Here is a 16,844-nt window from a genome sequence, read left to right as displayed (position 1 = left end):
TTTCATCAATTGACCTCTACGGAACATTCTTTTTACAATCGTCATAAGCTTTGGTCCGCGGCCCGTGACATTCTCCCCCACCCGTTCTCCCAACACCCTCATTGCATCTTCAGAATAACACTAGTTTGACTCACCTCGGAACTCTCTCAATGCCTCTGCCAATTCCTAACTAGCTTCATTGTCAGGTAGTCCCGCCCCTCGAAACACTTGCCTTGGCTTCCGTTGTCTCCTAACTTGAACTGTTTCTTTCCTTTATAGTATTACTCGTTTGCAAGAGTCCACCACTCTTACTTGCTCACATTGTGACTTGCCTTGATCGAGATCCCCTTGATCTGCATAAATAGGCTTTAGCACACCCATTTTGAACATCGGGTTAACTTTGAGTCTCACTACTAACTCTGGTTTGTATGCCCTTTGGCCTACCTACTTCAAAACACTGAAAAGACTCTTGTGTCCTTGCCAAGCCAATAAGCCATAATGTAAAAACATTACCAAAGTGTTTGATATGTACCTCACACGTTGTATTTACTCGTCTCAGTTGCCCAGTTTGCATCGCCACATTACCCCCAAAGTTCGATACACAACCCACATTTCTAATAGGTGGTAGCCGCACTGATAACTTAACAAGCTTCATATCAATTTGTTTCCTATTTAGCATTTCTTAAGTAGTCTTCTTAACAGTCCGATTTACCCAGTCGATGTTCTTTCCATAATGAACATCCTCAGCTAGTTGGATTCTTGACAATACATTCGTTTCACCCTTCATGTCTTGACTCACTAGCACAACACATTGTTGTTGTCGAGTATCCAGGATGCACATACTGTTAGAAAAATGACCCAAAAGTGCATTAATCCGATCAAGAAAATTCAAGCCAAGAATGAAATTGTAATCATCTAGATGAATTACCTCAAAATCTTCCTTGCCTTTCCACTTACCGATATGTAGCTCAACTCTTTATGCTACTCCCACAATTAGGACCTCTTTGAAATTGATAGTCTTGATCTTCTTATTTGATTCACTAACTGAGAGACCAATTTTACCCACGACTTTTTCTTATATGAACATGTATGATGCCCTCATATCAATAAGAGCACTCTTCCTCTTACCTGTGATGTTGATGTCTACATACATCAACCTTTTTTGCTTGCGATCCCTCTTCTCTTTAACAGATTTGAGCATCATTGATACAAGCTCAAATACATTATCCTCAAAAAGTTCCGCTTTAAACTTCTTTAGTGATTCCAGACAGCTTAGATTGCTCTAGACAATCTTGCATCCTATGTGAACCACAACATAAGAAGCACTCCACTGCCTTCTTTTCATTCACATTTCTTCTCTTGGCTTTGACCCCATCCACAATTGAACCAAGCATCATCAGAGCTTTTTCTGGCTTATTATCCTCTCTTATGGTAAAAAACACGGATTGCTTTGAACAGTCCCTCACCATATGCGGACCTTTACAAATGAAGCATTTCAATGATCTCTTCTTTTTTTCCCACGGCTTGTGGGGTTTTCTCTTCCCAATTTTTGGTTTCCTATTACCACTATGGCCACTATTGTCGCTACTAAACTCACCCTGTCCATCTTCTTCTTCCCTACCATTGCCCTTCTCTCTAGACTTGGAAGACTCAAACTTGTCTTTTCTTGGAACAAACTCGATTAAAGATTCTTCTACGATCATGGCTTTTTGACAATTTTTGGACCCCTCAATGTTCTAATTCATGTTTAACCCATGACTTTGGCCCATCCATGAAAAATAAAAATACTTTATTCTCACTCAAATCTGTGATTTAAAGTATTAATTTATTGAACTCATTCACATACTCTCGAATTGTATCTTTTAGCGAAAATTGATATATCTTAGTTCGAGCTTCTTCAACATATTGGGGGTAAACTACTCCTTGAACTCATTTTGGAACTCTACCTAAGTCTCAATTACAGCCTAACCACATTTTCATCTATGGACCTACACATCCACCAAAGAAGAGCAAAATCAGTAAAATATTGAGCAATATTATTTACCTTAGCATCATTATCCTTAATGCCCATAGCATGAAAGTATTGCTCTATTTCCTACAATAAGTTGTCCACTTCTCTCGCGAACCTTGCCTCCTCAAACTTCTCCGATTTGGGGACATCAAACTCTCGGCTTAGTGTTGCACTCAACACCTTTTTACCCATAGTAGCTCTGCACACAGTAAGCTTTTTCTCGAGCTCTTTAATTTTTTCGTTCAAAACCGTCATTGTGGCTTCATTTTCTTCCTTCATAGTTGTTATCCCAACTTCAAAAGCATCGTTTTTCTCTATCAGCTTACCTACAATAGTATTGAGGAGCGCTTCATAATCATTGAACTACTCTTTCATCGAGCTTATCTTAGTGTATGTCTCCACTACCTCGAGTGTTTCCTTCACTTTCCCCATGGATTCTTCGAGATAGACCACACAACTTTTAAAGGTCAATAGCATATCCCTTGATCTATTTTATTTTTTGGACCTCCCACGAGTCTCAATGGCGCCTTTGCAACCTTAGCTCTAATACCAACTGTCACGGGCTAAAATTTTAGCCTCGCAAACTGCACGACCTTAGGTGATTTCTTTGCTTTGAATTTGCCTACGTTAGCCTAACTCTTGCAAATGTGAGAATTCTCGCAAAATTTCTCTAAGGCACCAAATTCTAGCGGAAGTAAACTTAAATTGAAAGAGCAACGAAGAATAGAAAAGCCAAAGAAAAATAATGCATACAAGATGTTTGAGTAAATTCTCTCAAGTATATATTCAACTAATAATGAAGTGATTACAAATGATAGGGTAGACCTCTATTTATAGTTAAGTTCTTCTAAAATCAACAATATAAATTGAGTTACATTGACGTTCAAGATTAGAGCCTATCTACAATTAAGATTCCTAAGGGATTTAAACTCTATACAATTTTATCCCTTTAAGATTTACACTATTTACCCTAGTAACTCTAGTTTTATTGGAGTGTTTCACTGGGCCACCAAGGCTTTAAGTAGATGGGTTTCTCCACAAGTTCCACGAGTCAAGTCAGTTCAATTGGGTTAAATGAGCCTCATTTTATCAATTGATTTCTATGAGATGTTCTTTGCGCAATTATCACTGGCTTTGATCCGCAACCCATGACATAAGTACTAAGAACCCTTACATAGGGAATTTTTACTTTAAGAGATGGTCTTATCATTATAAAACATTGTGAATTTGTAATGATGTTCACAAGATTAGACTTCAAAATGATGATGATGAGGATAGATCATTTGATTCCTAGCTTTCCATGCACTATTAATGTGGTTTGTCTCTTAGGACTTTTGACAGTAGTTTATTGATTGACTGAAGTTTATTGTTAGATTGGTTTGACAGTGACGGGGTTAGGTTGCGATAACCAGCGGTGGATCAAGATGATGCATCTTTATGTTATTTCTGAATCCTTCCAGTATAGTGGTTACTATCAGTTTATCTTCTTGTCTATTAAGCTTTTTTTCCCCTTTTATAGACTATAGCATTTGTATTACAAATTATAGTATTTTATTCGTCATTTGTAGCATGTGTTATGCGCATGTATTACTATTGTTTATAGTTGGAGTCACAATGTTTTCCTTAACAAAATAAATTCAACGTAAAGAAAAAAGGAAAACTCCTTCAACTTCAGCTTTTTTTTGTATTTCTTGTATTCTATGCTGGAATGTAGGGGAATTGAAAAATAAAGATAGAAGAAAAATAAACTCAAAGTTCTTGTGAAACTGTTGTGATTTATTATTCACATATCAAAGCTTTATATAGGCAAAAAAAAAAAAAAACAACTACTATGAACTAGAAAATAGGAGACACTACAAATCAATAAAAATATTAACCAAATCACTAACAACCCAACTTCTAAATTTAAGGTCTACAAACCACCTATTTTGACTCAATCAAACCCCACATACAACCTTAACAAATCCTCTATTAAACCAAATATTTGTAAATTTTTTGTTTAAAAAGATGTTAGCCTCAAACCATTAAATCTTCCAAAGTGCAGATTCCAAGCAACTTCCTCAGCTTTTGAAATGTAGCTATATTTAGAAATTTGGTGAAGATGGCAGCAACTTGGTCTTCACTCCTACAATAAATTAAATCAATGACTCCATTATTTGTGAGGTCCCTCAAATAATGAAACTTTACATCTATATACTTACTTCTTCCATGTAACACTGGATTTTTGGAAAGTTTGATTGCTGAATTATTGTCACAGAAGATTGTTGTTGCTCCTTGTTGCTATAAGTGTAGTTTTTCAAGAATTTTTCTCAACCAAATAGCTTGGCTAACACAAGTTGTAGCAGCTACAAACTCAGGTTCAGTGGTAGACAAAGTGACAATAGGTTGCTTCTTTGAAAACCATGAAACAACCCCTGAACCCAGCATAAAAGCATAACCCAAAATACTCTTTCTATCATCAAGATCACCAGCATAATCACTATCTGTGAAGCCAAACAAATATGAATTTTCACTCTTTTTGTAGAACAATCCGTAACTAGCGGTACCTTTCAAATACCGAAGTATTCTTTTTGCAACTAAAAGATGAATCTCCTTTGGGCACTCTATGAACCTGCTAATGAGACTTACATCATGCATAATGTCTGGTCTTATTGTAGTCAGATAGATCAAGCTTCCCACCATTTGCTTGTAAAAGGTGTTGTTAATCTCTTTGCCTTTAGAATTTTGATCAAGTTTTAGACCAACTTCAGTTGGTGTGCCAACAGAATTTCAATTATTCATACCAAACCTGTCCAAAATTTCTTGCACATTTTTTTTAGAAATAAAAATTCTAGCAGTAGATTGTATCACTTCAATGCCCAAAAAACAATGTAACATGCCAAGATCAGTCATATCAAACTCAACCATCATGGATTTTTTAAATTTGTCAAACATGACAACATCACTCCCAGTGAAAATAAGATCATCCATATACAGGCAAATAATAATCATCTTACCTCATTTACCAACCTTGGTAAAAAGTGTATGCTCATATGGATACTTTCAAAAGCCTTCTTTTAGAAAATAAGCTTCGATACAGCTATACCAAGCCCTTGGGGATTGTTTCTTTTCGTACAATGTTTTTTTAGTATGTACACTTTGTTATCATTTGCATGCTTCACATATCCAGGAGGTTGACCAACAAATACTTGTTCTTTCAAATCACCATGTAGAAATGTCTATTTCACATCTAATTGAAATATAAGCCATGAATTTTGAGTTGCAAAAGCAATCATTAATCTGATTGTATCATGACGATCAACAAGAGCAAACACCTCTTTGTAATCAACACCAAATTCCTGCTTATAGATCTTAGCTACTAAGCGCGCCTTGTATTTGTCAACCTCGCAATTTTCCTTTAATTTTGTCTTGTAAACCCACTTTACACCAATAGTTTTGTGCCCTTTTGGAAGATCAAGTCAACTTCCAAGTGTTGTTGCGTTCAATGGCTTCCATTTCTTCACTCATTGCCTTTCTCCACTTGGACTCTTTAACAGCTTTTTCAAAAGCTAAAGGATCACAATTTGAAAAAAGAGCAAAATGAGTGACTTTCTCTTCATTAATTCCCTCTACCACAAAATTCTCCACCCATGCAGGTCTCCTCTTATTATGTCGAGGACATTCATTTGCCGATTCAGCTACTTGTTGCTCATTTTGCACTCGCTCTATTGGTTGCTGCCTTTCATCTTCATTTTCACCATCAAAGTCAACTTGTATTTTTTGTTCACCTTTGCCTACATCCCAATTCCAAAATTGATCCTTATCAAACACCACATCATAGCACATAAAAAATTTTTTGGTACTAGGATTCTACAACTTGTACACTTTTGATTTCTCACTAACACCCTCTTTTGTCATCAAGCTTTTTCCTCTTTTGATCTAGAACATGGGCATAGGCAACACACCCAAAAATTTTGAAATAATCTAAAGCTGGTTTATATTCACTCCAAGCTTCTTGTGGTGTGATATTTTGAACAGCTAAAGTGGGACTTCTATTCAAAACATGAACGAACCAATTGACAACTCCATGCAAAAAAGCTTTTGGAACTCCACTCGTCAAAAGACTTCGTACCATGTTCAAAATTGTGCGATTCATCTTTTTACAAATTCTATTTTTTTAGTCGTGTACGTTGTAGTTAATTGCTTCTTTATTCCTTGCTCATCACAAAAATCAACAAACTCATCCTAATTGTATTCTCCACCACGATCACTATGCAACACTTTTATTGGAGTACCTGTTTTTTTTTCAACTAGAGCTTTAAAACTTTTAAAAGCTATGAGAGCTTCAGATTTTTCATGTAAATAATGAACCCAAGTTTTTCTACTGAAACCATCAATGAACGATATAAAATATCATTTACCTCTATTTGACGTCAGATTGATGGGTCTACACAAGTTTGAATGCACGAGCTCCAATGCTTTCCTCGCTCTCTATGATTTTCCTTTTTGAAGCGGTTCCCATTAGTGTTTATCGATGACACATTCTTCACATACTTGAGAAGGAATCTAGATTTGTGGGAGGCATATTACCATATTCTTTTGCTGCAATATTTTAAGCCTCTAAATTTTAAATGCCCATATCGAAAATGCCAAAGCCAACTTTCATCTTTCAACCTTGCAGAAAAGCATGAGCTGGTGACAGTGTAGAGGTACAATGGAAACAACCTATGAGGTATCATATCAACTTGGGCAATCAACCCTAATTTACCATCTTGAATTTTGCAAACTCCATCTTTAATCGAAATTTCATATCCTTTTTCTTGCAGCTGGCTAATACTCAAAAAATTTGTCTTCGAGTCTGGAACAAAGAAAACATTTGATATGATTTGAACAACATTATTCTTGGCTTGAATTATTAGCTCTCATTTTCCCATCATAGAGACTATTGAAATATCACCAAAATTCACATTGTCACGAAAGGATTCATCCAACACTGAAAACACAAACTTGTTACCACTCATATGGTTGCTGCAACCTATGTCCAAGTACCATAGATTCTTCTACGTTTCTTCTTTGACATGACAAACCATCTGTAAATAAACTTCTTCTTCATTTTGTGTAAAATTAGTTCTTTTTCTATTTTCATTATTCAAATTAACTCGACATTCTGATTGATAATGACTATATCTATCACATCAAAAACACTCAACATCAGTCTTGTTTGTTGAATTTGTTCTATAAAATGTAGAGTTATGGCCTCCACATCCTCTTCCTCTCCTTTGGGAATGAGATTCATGTTGCTGCTAGTGTTGTAGAATGATTATCTGTTGAAGCTTTCAATGCATGCTCTTCCTTCTCTTGTTGGAAATTTTTTTGCTCATGAATCAATAAGCAACTTTGCAACTCATCAATTGAAAGTTCCTCAATGACATGAGCTTCCTCAATGGAACAAACAACAAAATTAAATTTTGGGGACATTAAGCGAAGTATCTTTTCAAAGAGAGCAACATCATTTGTTTTGTCACCATGGATCCGCATCTTGTTGACAATAGACATTGCACGTGAAAAATAATCAGTTATTGACTCACTTGATTTCATTCGTAGTGTTTCAAACTCTGAACGAAGTGCTTGAAGCTGCTGCCTCTTTGCCCTTTTAGAACCATGAAATTTTTTCTTCATAGAATCCCAAATAAGCTTAGACGTGTCTTTACAGAGGATGATTTCCAAGATTGAACGATCAATAGCTAGGATAATATAATTTTTCACCTTTAAATCCTTCAAGCATAGCCCTTCCATTTCTTTTTTCTAAGCCTCTGTCACTATTATGGGAGTTGCTGGTTCCTCAATTCCCTCAGAAACAACCCACCAATACTCCTTAGACCTCAAGAAGTTCTCTATCAACATACTCCAGTGATCGTAATGCCCATCAAAATGAGGAATAGATGGTTGTACAAAGTTGTTGGTGGCCATCACTTTTTTTGTTACTACAGCAAAACAAAAAACTTTTAACCCAACTCGGATACCACTGTTGGAATGTAGAGGAATTAAAAAATAAAGATAGAGGGAAAATGAACTCAAAGTTCTTGTGAAACTGCTGTGATTTATTATTCACATATCAAAATTTTATATAAGCAAAAGAAAACAACTATGAACTAGAAAATAGGAGCCACTACTAACAGATATTTGAAAATAGTGGAACAAATCAATAAAAATATTAACCAAATCACTAACAACCCAACTCCTAAATTCAAGGTATGCAAACCACATATTTTGACTTAATCAAACCCCACATACAACCTTAACATTTTGTGCTCTAAAGTTGTAATTTAGCTGACGAAGAAGCATTGAACAAACAAAAGGAAAATATAATTTTGGAATAAAAAGGTTCTTATAATTGGAAAATAAGCTAAATAGGTAATTTGATTGATTTGTAAAGAATGTGACATGAGCATACCAACTTAATTAGGTTAATTCCAATATTTTTATGAAGTTTATTATAATCAGATTACTAGCTGTACGGTCAAGGATCATTGCTGCATCACTAATCCTTTCCTATAAGCAATAATTTGTATTAATTTAGTCATATATATATACACACTAAAATTTCAATAGGACAAAACAAAAATGAGGGCTTACCTTTTACTTATTCAATGTTTAATTACATAAAATATCTTCATATACTTAAATGGAAGAAAACAATTAAAGAAACTTTATTATTCGGAGAAAAAAAACAATTGGGGGGATCATTTCCACAACCACAAATTGTCAAAATGTACATGCAAGGTTTTTTTTCTTCTAATGATTTTTTTAACCCACTTTGACATGACATTAAGGTTGAGTGCCTCAAAAATTAACATCATTATCATCTGCTTTCTAAACTCAAATAAAGTGCATTCATATTGTTCAAACATTTTAAACATTTAGCCATTTAAATCCATGTTGCTATAATGATTTATTTGATCCTTTAATTTTATATAAAATGTTATTTTAGTTTTCATTTAATTTTTTGTTTTTTAATTCTTAAATTTCCGTTGTTTGTCAAATCAACTTAGAATTGAAGGAAAAAGTTAACGTCTTTTAACTTTGTTGATGTAACATACACATGGATTACCACATAGTTCTCAAATAAGTAATTAAATATTTTTTCAATTTTAAAATTCAAAAATTATAAATTTATTTATAAAATTAAAATCATAAAAATATTTTTAATATTTTTAAATCGTTTAAAATTAATTAATTGCTAATGTGTTTTACAAGTGGATTGCCACGTGGATGTCACATTAGCAAAATTAACAACCGTTGACTTTTCCATTTATTTTGAAGTGATTTGATAAAGAATATAACTTGAAGGACTAAAATAATAAAAATAAAATAAATTTTATTATAAAATTGAAAACTAAATAAATCATTATGCAAAACTAATATTTACATATCTGATATCACAATTATACTTCATATTTAACAGATAAATTTGAAACGAAATTCGTGATAATTCCTAGCAACAAGCAGTTAATTTTATAAGAGAATATTTTGATATTTATCCTAGCCGATAATGAATGGTTTGGCGTGATACACTTTGAAGGTAATTATTAAGGTTCAATCCACATTTCCTAAACATATTTGTTGAAGGTAATGCAAGGCATATTATGAATAAATTGAAGATAATATACAAGGCATTTTTTAGTGATTAATTAGAAGATAATATGCATAACAATTTTGTTAATCTTATTGAAAGATAAATTGCATCCTTGTTGATAATTTGAACATGTAAAGTTTTATTCTTGAAGACCGAAAAGCTTTTAATGCTTCGTGAATAGATAGGGTTGTCGTGGGTATTTTTTAAAGGACCTACAAATGAACAAATTGTTTCATTCTTGTGAGGAATTCTTTACGTGCATTATTTTACTCTTTTAAGAGCTTTACTTGTGTACTTTTAATAGGAAAGGGGAGTGTGCTTTTGGTGAGTTCATTGGATGAAACAATAGAGAGGCTACAACATATTTGAAAAGGGAGTTGGGGTTTAATCTTCTACTGTAATTGTATGACAAAGTGGAGTCATTTTTGGGCGATGATGCCTTGTAGATGTAGATTATGTTCGAATTGTGTTAACAACTTCTTGTGTTCAAGCTTTTATTCCTTCTTGTTTTATTCATAGGTGTATCGCTTAGTGTACTAGTTGGTGTAACCACATCTCTCGGTACACCTAATTACCAGACTCTTTTTTTCAATTTGTGTCAAAGCCATCCACCTAAAGTGTCTGGTGAGACACTATATCTGGTAGTCGCATATATAGAAGGAATGAAAGAAAAAGGGTCAACTCCACGTCCGCCACAGTTAGATAGTTCAAATTACGCGTAATGGAAGGCTAAAATGAGAACTTTCTTCAAATCAATTGATGAAAAGGTGTGGAGGTCTGTTATTACTATATGAGCACCTCCCTCTATTGAGGCAAATGGTGTAGAACTCTAGAGGCTAAAATATACGTCTTAAAATGTCTGAAAAACCTAAAAATCATGTTTTCCCACAATTCAGAGTGCCAATTTATGAAATCGACTTGGCTGTGTGGCAGCCCGTGTGGCTCACACGGTCGTGTAGAAGGGCCAGCCCGTGTGGCTCCTATACCTTACAACGATTTTTTGTTTTTCGCTTCTTTTGCTCCCAAATGCTCTCCTAAGTATAAAAACTTGAATTTAAAGGATTAGGAGCATAAAATTCATCATTAACATCGAATAATCACCCAAAAACGCATTAAGAGTGAGATTAAAATATGTTACTTTTAGCACTTATCAAGGCCAAGATGCTCAATGATTTACAAAATTATTGCAATTTTAAAATGCATTGTTGCATGGAACTGCACCAAATAAAATGGTACACAAAGGAGTTTAGAGAAGGAAAAATTAGACTTGTCTTGTATCTTCTTACACCTATTTGAAAGCTATCGATAATAATTTGGTATTTCGACAGTGGTTGTTCAAGGCATATGACAATTGTCAAGACAAATTTGAAGGATTTTTAGAGTTGCTATCAAGGGCATGTTATTAGGATTTAGTGCCCTAAGTATAGTATATTTGTCGTTTTGTACTTGTAATTTTTTGAATAGATTGGTTTAAATAAAATTCCATTACACATTAATATTACTTGTATTTGTCCTCAATGATTTTTGCATGCAAAGCAAAATGTAAGCAAATATTAGCTCATTGATTATCTAATGTTTAACTAATATTGAGTTGCATTATGTGATCAGACCACATAATGCAAGAAGACAACTTATATTTCTAGATAATCTAAACAATCCATATTCTAATCGAAATTGAGAAAATTGATTAAAAGACTATTATGTTGTCTACCAAGTCCAATTGGGGAGATACCTTATCTTAGATATCAAACCGGATGACTCTTGGAAGATAGAGACGTAGTTGTGATTGTCTAAACTGACAATACATTGGACAAGACCCAAGCTGAATTTATCTTAGATCCGTTTATAGATCTATTCACTTGTGACATTCATAGTGTGGTAACCTTAACCTTGAGTGGATGATGGACTATGTATGTGTGACTTGTATACTTTGATGTATTAAAAGCCTGAGTTCAAGTAGATAAGGAACCGAATACTGGTACATTGAATATATAGCTTTTGCATGATGTAGCATCATACCAAGATAATGGAATCATAACCCTATAAGGGTAAATGATAACCTCTCATTGGAATTACATGATTGAAAAAAAAAAGAACGTGACCACAAGTAACTTTTCATAAGGCAAATGATTTAATTATTTTGTTAGTAATTGAATTTTCATATCTAAAAATTTAATGGATATCATAAGATAAAATAGTATCATATTAGGAGAACGAATTTTATCCCAAAAAAAGTTAAGTATATCCTATGAGGGTAACACACTTATGACAAAGTCATTGAAAGAGCACTTAACTAGTAGCTTTCGTAATGATATATAAAAAAGGAGAGTTCAATTATGATATTATAGTGGAATGAACCCATGATTAAATAATGTCGTTATTAATAGGAAAAGAGTCAGAACGTAAATGCAAATTATTTGAGCCTAATTAAATATGTCCTATCGGGTCTCTCTACTAACTCACGATAACCTGAAACGAGTTACATGTAAAACCTATAATGTGGAATGAATATCACTATCCGTAGTGAATTCATTTTCTCACTAAGCACAAAAAGATGGTTTGGAAATTAAATTAATTTCTTTCAATTATTATTTAATTAAAAATTAAATAATTGAAGTTAGAAGTGAGAATTAAATTTGTAGTAACCAATTTTGCCCCAGGCCCAATCTAAAACCCAAAATAAATAAACCATCTACATTTTTAAAACCCAATTACAACAACCCAATAACCTAAAACAAAACAAACCCTAAGCCCAAACCCAACAGCCCACTGACTAAATTCCAGCAGCAGCCCCCGCCTCCAGTAGCCTCTTCAAACGCCGCAAGACTCGGAGCCGGCCTCCTCCACGTGCGCCGTTCCCTCACGTACACCTGCAAACAAGGACTCAAAGAGTCCAGCAGAGAAAATATAGTGCAAAACAAAAAATGAAATCAATTTTTGGGGCTATATAGAGCCACTTTTATTTTGTAAAGAGGGGAGAGGAAATCGATAAGAGAACAAAATATCAATTTTTCTAAGGTGATTTTTTTGGTTTTCTTGGCAGTGTCCCTCGTATTTTATTTACATATATTTCTTTTTTATTTTATTTTATTTTATTTTTCTTTTATTTCGTTTTAAATAACAAAGAAAGGAGAAAAGGGGTTACTTCCGCTTTGAATCTGCTCAAAAGCAGTTGAGGGCCCGTCGCGTTGCACCTCCGATCACCGCCCTCGGTGACAATTCGGCGGAGACATGTTGCGGCGGCGGTGCAAAAGAAAATGGGTTTAAAACCCTAGCAGAAAGCACTTGAGGGTTCTTTTTATTTATTTATTTTTTACTTTCGGTTTCAAATGATTTTAGAAAGAAAAAATTGTTTTAAATAGAAAGACAAAACGGCGCCGTTTTGGGGGGAGATCCGCGCGTCGACCCGACCCGGTCCCAGGATCCGCGCTTTTCCTTTAGATGGGAGATTTGCACTATAGGTCCCTCCCTTTTGCAGCGCACTCCAATCAGACCCGTTTTACTTTTTTTTTTTAAATTGGACTACAGATTTGATTTTTGTTTCAATTTGGTCCCTCACTGCGCAGCATTTTGGAATGAGGGGATAATTTTCCTTTTTGGTCCTCCAATGTTACGCGTGCATTCAAGTTGGTTTTTTTAATTTTATTTTAAATCGGCCCCCATTCTTTGTTTTTAATTCAATTCGGTCCATTCTTTTGTTTTTTACTATTATTATACCATTATTATTAATATTATATTACATACTATCATTATTACTGCCACATTTTCTATACCTATACATATGCGTACTTTATATAAGCATGTTTTTATATATATATATTTTCTAAGCTTTTGGAATTTCGTATATATTATATACATACATATTGTTTTATAGTTTATATACACTTACATTTTATACTTCATTTTATATATACCTTTATATACATACAGATCTTCACACGCATATATTTTTATATAGTTTATTTATATATTATATTTATATATATTTTTGTTCTTTTCTTGTAAATATATACGCATATACATACGTTTTCATTTTTATTTTCTTTTTTTACTTTTATATACTTTATATTATTTATATATGCTAATACATTTTCTTATTTTGAAAATGCATACACTTATCTGTAATTTGCTTATATGTTGTATTTGTATACGTATATATACTTTGTAAATATGTATATAATTAAGTATTAAAGTGTTTGTTTTATCGTGTATATTAACGTCTTGTCATTTCTTTAAACAAATATTTGGTTTTGACAATACATCAAAGTCATTTTCTCTTAATCCAATTTTTTTAATAAAAGCAATATTCGAGTTCGGGATTTTCAAGGAAAATTGAGCCCTAACGTATTGGGTTCGATTTTCTTTGATGATCTTAAATAATGAGGATATTCTTTATTCAAAATGCATGAGTATAAAAATCATATTTGGGAACTTAACTTGTTGTGTCCTAACGTATTGGGTGTGGCATGTTACCTTCTCAAAATGAAGATTTTCACTAAAATAAAGTGATATTCAAAGTTCGGGGATTATGAAGAATTGTACCCTAATATATTGGGACTCGATTTCTTTACATGACTTGAGCAATTGATTATCCTTTTTCAAATTTCATCGTTTGAGTTGATTTTAAAATCTTTTTAACCTTCGACACTAAGACATTAAATGATCAATTTGGTACCGATTTTGGGCGTCACGAGGGTGCTAACCCATCCTCGTGCGTAACCGACTCCCGAACTCGTTTTCTCAAAATTCGTAGACCAAAATAATTTTTAAGGTGACCCGATCACACCTTAATAAAGGATCGGTGGCGACTCCAGTTTTGTTTTTTAAAGTCGACAACAAATTTTTTGTTTTTCAAAAAATGGTTTCGACAGCTTGGCGACTCCGCTGGGGACTTTGAGAGTCGAGCCATAAACTGATTGTATTTGTCTTTGTGTCAAAAATCAAAAGTTTTTAGAAAATTTCATGAGTCCCTTTCGCATTCATTGATTTTTTTTTCCATCTTGGTATGTTGGAAACTTTGCATTTGCATTTTGGCATTGTACCCTTTAAGTGGGAGCGAGAAACTAGTCCTTCGTGAGGTTTTCACCTCCGTGCAGGGTAGTGGACCGCTTCCGGGATACATCCGTACCTATCTCTTTGTGAGATTTTCATCTCCGTACAACCATAGGGAAATGTATCCCCCTGAACTGAACTCGATCCATATGAGCCTATAATGGGTGGGATAGAGGAATCTGCTGGTTCGGGTACCCTTACTCTAGAAATTAAACCTCATATAGTGAGCTTTAGGAACTTGACCTAGGTAGAACTATCCCAAAACCATAGTGGATTCCAGATTAAGTGTTTCTTGCTATTTCATATTTGTATTGGATTATATCTCTATATGTGATACTGACTTGGGTTTATTTTGTTTTGATTGCTTGACATCATGATTGCATAGCATTTCATCCTAAAAGGGCGTTAGTTCATATTCGGTTGCTAAATAGAAAGCTTATCATAGAAAAAGGGTTTCTTGATAAGGTGGAAGATAATATGGCTGTCCAAACTTGGTCTGAGACAACACAACAAGAGAAAGATGATAGTTTGGCCGAGGGATATGTGTCAGAGTTGTGGGACTTCATTCATGTTAGTGTGACTCAGAATAGCCTACATGAACTAAAGGAAATTTGAGACCGGTGGAATGATGCGATTAAATAGCTCTTCTACTCTAGCTATGGAGACCTACCTTACTTGCTCGACTTAAAGGTGGATAACCACTTGTTTCGTGCCTTAGCCCAATTTTGGAATCCTGCTTATAGTTGTTTTACCTTTGGAAAAGTTGACTTAGTGCCTACGGTGGAGGAATATACGGCCTTGCTTCGTTGTTCGAAGATCCAAGTAGATAAAGCCTACTCGAGAGCTGCTAATGTTCCAACCTTTTTGAAGAAATTGATGAATATTACGGGGATGAGTGAGCAATGGGTCGCAGCACGAATCAAACAAAAGGGAGATAGTAAATGCATTTCTTGGAAGAGCCTGAAGGATTTAATTCTAGCACACCCAGATATGAGGAAGAGGGTTGATGTCTTTGCCTTGGGTATTTACGGTTTAGTTATCTTTCCCAAAGCCTTGAGACATTTTGATGAAGTAGCCACCGATCTTTTCGATCGACTTGGTGAAGGAGTTACACCGGTTCCAGCAATTTTAGCAGAAACTTTTAGATCACTGAACGAATGCCGAAGAGTAGGTGAAGGAAGATTCGTTGGATGTGCGCAGCTTCTCTTGGCATGGTTTCACAGTCACTTCTGGAAGGCTGATAAATTTTCCTATCGAGTTTTTTTCTGAAACTTATTCACCTTCGAAAGAAATAGTGGTGATACCGAGGCAAGATGGTGTTTTAGAAGAAAGATGGATTGTAATTCTTCAGAATCTTCAAGAGGAGAATATCGAATGGAGAGCTCCTTGGATGCTGCCAGATGAGATCTTGTATAGGTGTGGAGATTTCGATTGGGTCCCTCTACTTAGGATTTGGGGAGCTATTGGCTATGCACCGTTACTGGTATTGAGACAGTATAGATCGAGGCAGTTCGTACCTACAACCCAAGGATTAGCTCAGAGTGAATTCTCGTATAAGTGTGATGGTTACAAGAAGAAGATTCGAGAAATGACAAATGCTTGGAGGCAGACTCGACGAATAAAGAGATTGGCAGTAGGTCCATCGACGACTCCTGAATATATCAAGTGGCTAGGTAGGAGGGTCAATGATAATATACCTGCTCCAGGTCAAGGAGACAATCAATTAGTAGAAAAGCATGTACATGTGGTCCCTTCTGAGCTAGAAATTATAAAGCAGGATTTCGAAAGAAGAAACTCAGAGCTCGAAAGGAATATAGAGCAAATAGAATAGGAGAAGATGAATTTAAAGTTGGCCATAGATGTTCAAAAGCTGGAAACCGAAGGCCTAAGAAAAGAAAAGCGCAAAGCCGATGAAGATTTGAATAGCTTGAAGACGGATTATAAGAGATTACATATGTCAGCGAGAACTGCTGGGTTGGGAAAAACCTCAGAGCAGTGGCGTCAAGAAGTTCAAGAAGAAAAGGTCAAGGCTGATAGGTGGGAAAAGAGATTTTAGGAGGCTCAAAAGCAAAATAAGTCCTTTGAGAGGAGTTTGTCAGAAAGCCAGAATTAAAAGGATGAATTAAAAGCTAGAGTGGTCGAACTGGAGGAAACTGTTCATCAATATCGAAATCGCAATGTTGTGAT

General features: G+C 34.7%; 2 protein-coding genes across 2 annotated transcripts; one reads left to right on the top strand and one right to left on the bottom strand.

The window, feature by feature from the left end:
* Positions 1 to 7,261: 7,261 nt before the first annotated feature.
* On the bottom strand, positions 7,262 to 7,765 carry LOC105787087 (uncharacterized). The gene has a single exon (XM_012613533.1). The coding sequence runs from the start codon at positions 7,763 to 7,765 to the stop codon at positions 7,262 to 7,264; it is 504 nt and encodes a 167-aa protein (XP_012468987.1).
* Positions 7,766 to 15,134: 7,369 nt separating this feature from the next.
* Positions 15,135 to 16,488, top strand: LOC105784882 (uncharacterized). Its single transcript, XM_012610802.1, has 3 exons — positions 15,135 to 15,227; positions 15,348 to 15,828; positions 15,881 to 16,488. Exons 1-3 carry the CDS (start codon positions 15,135 to 15,137, stop codon positions 16,486 to 16,488), a joined length of 1,182 nt encoding a protein of 393 aa, XP_012466256.1.
* The last annotated feature ends 356 nt before the right edge of the window (positions 16,489 to 16,844 follow it).

Source organism: Gossypium raimondii, chromosome 1 (genome assembly GCF_025698545.1).
Source record: "Gossypium raimondii isolate GPD5lz chromosome 1, ASM2569854v1, whole genome shotgun sequence".
In the NCBI taxonomy this organism is placed as follows: domain Eukaryota; kingdom Viridiplantae; phylum Streptophyta; class Magnoliopsida; order Malvales; family Malvaceae; genus Gossypium; species Gossypium raimondii.
The sequence above is the reverse complement of the archived record's forward strand: the minus strand, read 5'-3'. Positions and strand labels throughout refer to the sequence as shown.

Bases quoted from the DNA above. Each gene is read 5' to 3' on its own strand.
- LOC105787087 (XM_012613533.1), bottom strand. From the start codon at position 7,765: ATGGAAGGGCTATGCTTGAAGGATTTAAAGGTGAAAAATTATATTATC.
- LOC105784882 (XM_012610802.1), top strand. From the start codon at position 15,135: ATGGCTGTCCAAACTTGGTCTGAGACAACACAACAAGAGAAAGATGAT. The intron at 15,228-15,347 runs GTTAGTGTGACT...CTCGACTTAAAG, and splicing joins AGTTGTGGGACTTCATTCAT to GTGGATAACCACTTGTTTCG. The intron at 15,829-15,880 runs GTGAAGGAAGAT...ATGGTTTCACAG, and splicing joins GAACGAATGCCGAAGAGTAG to TCACTTCTGGAAGGCTGATA.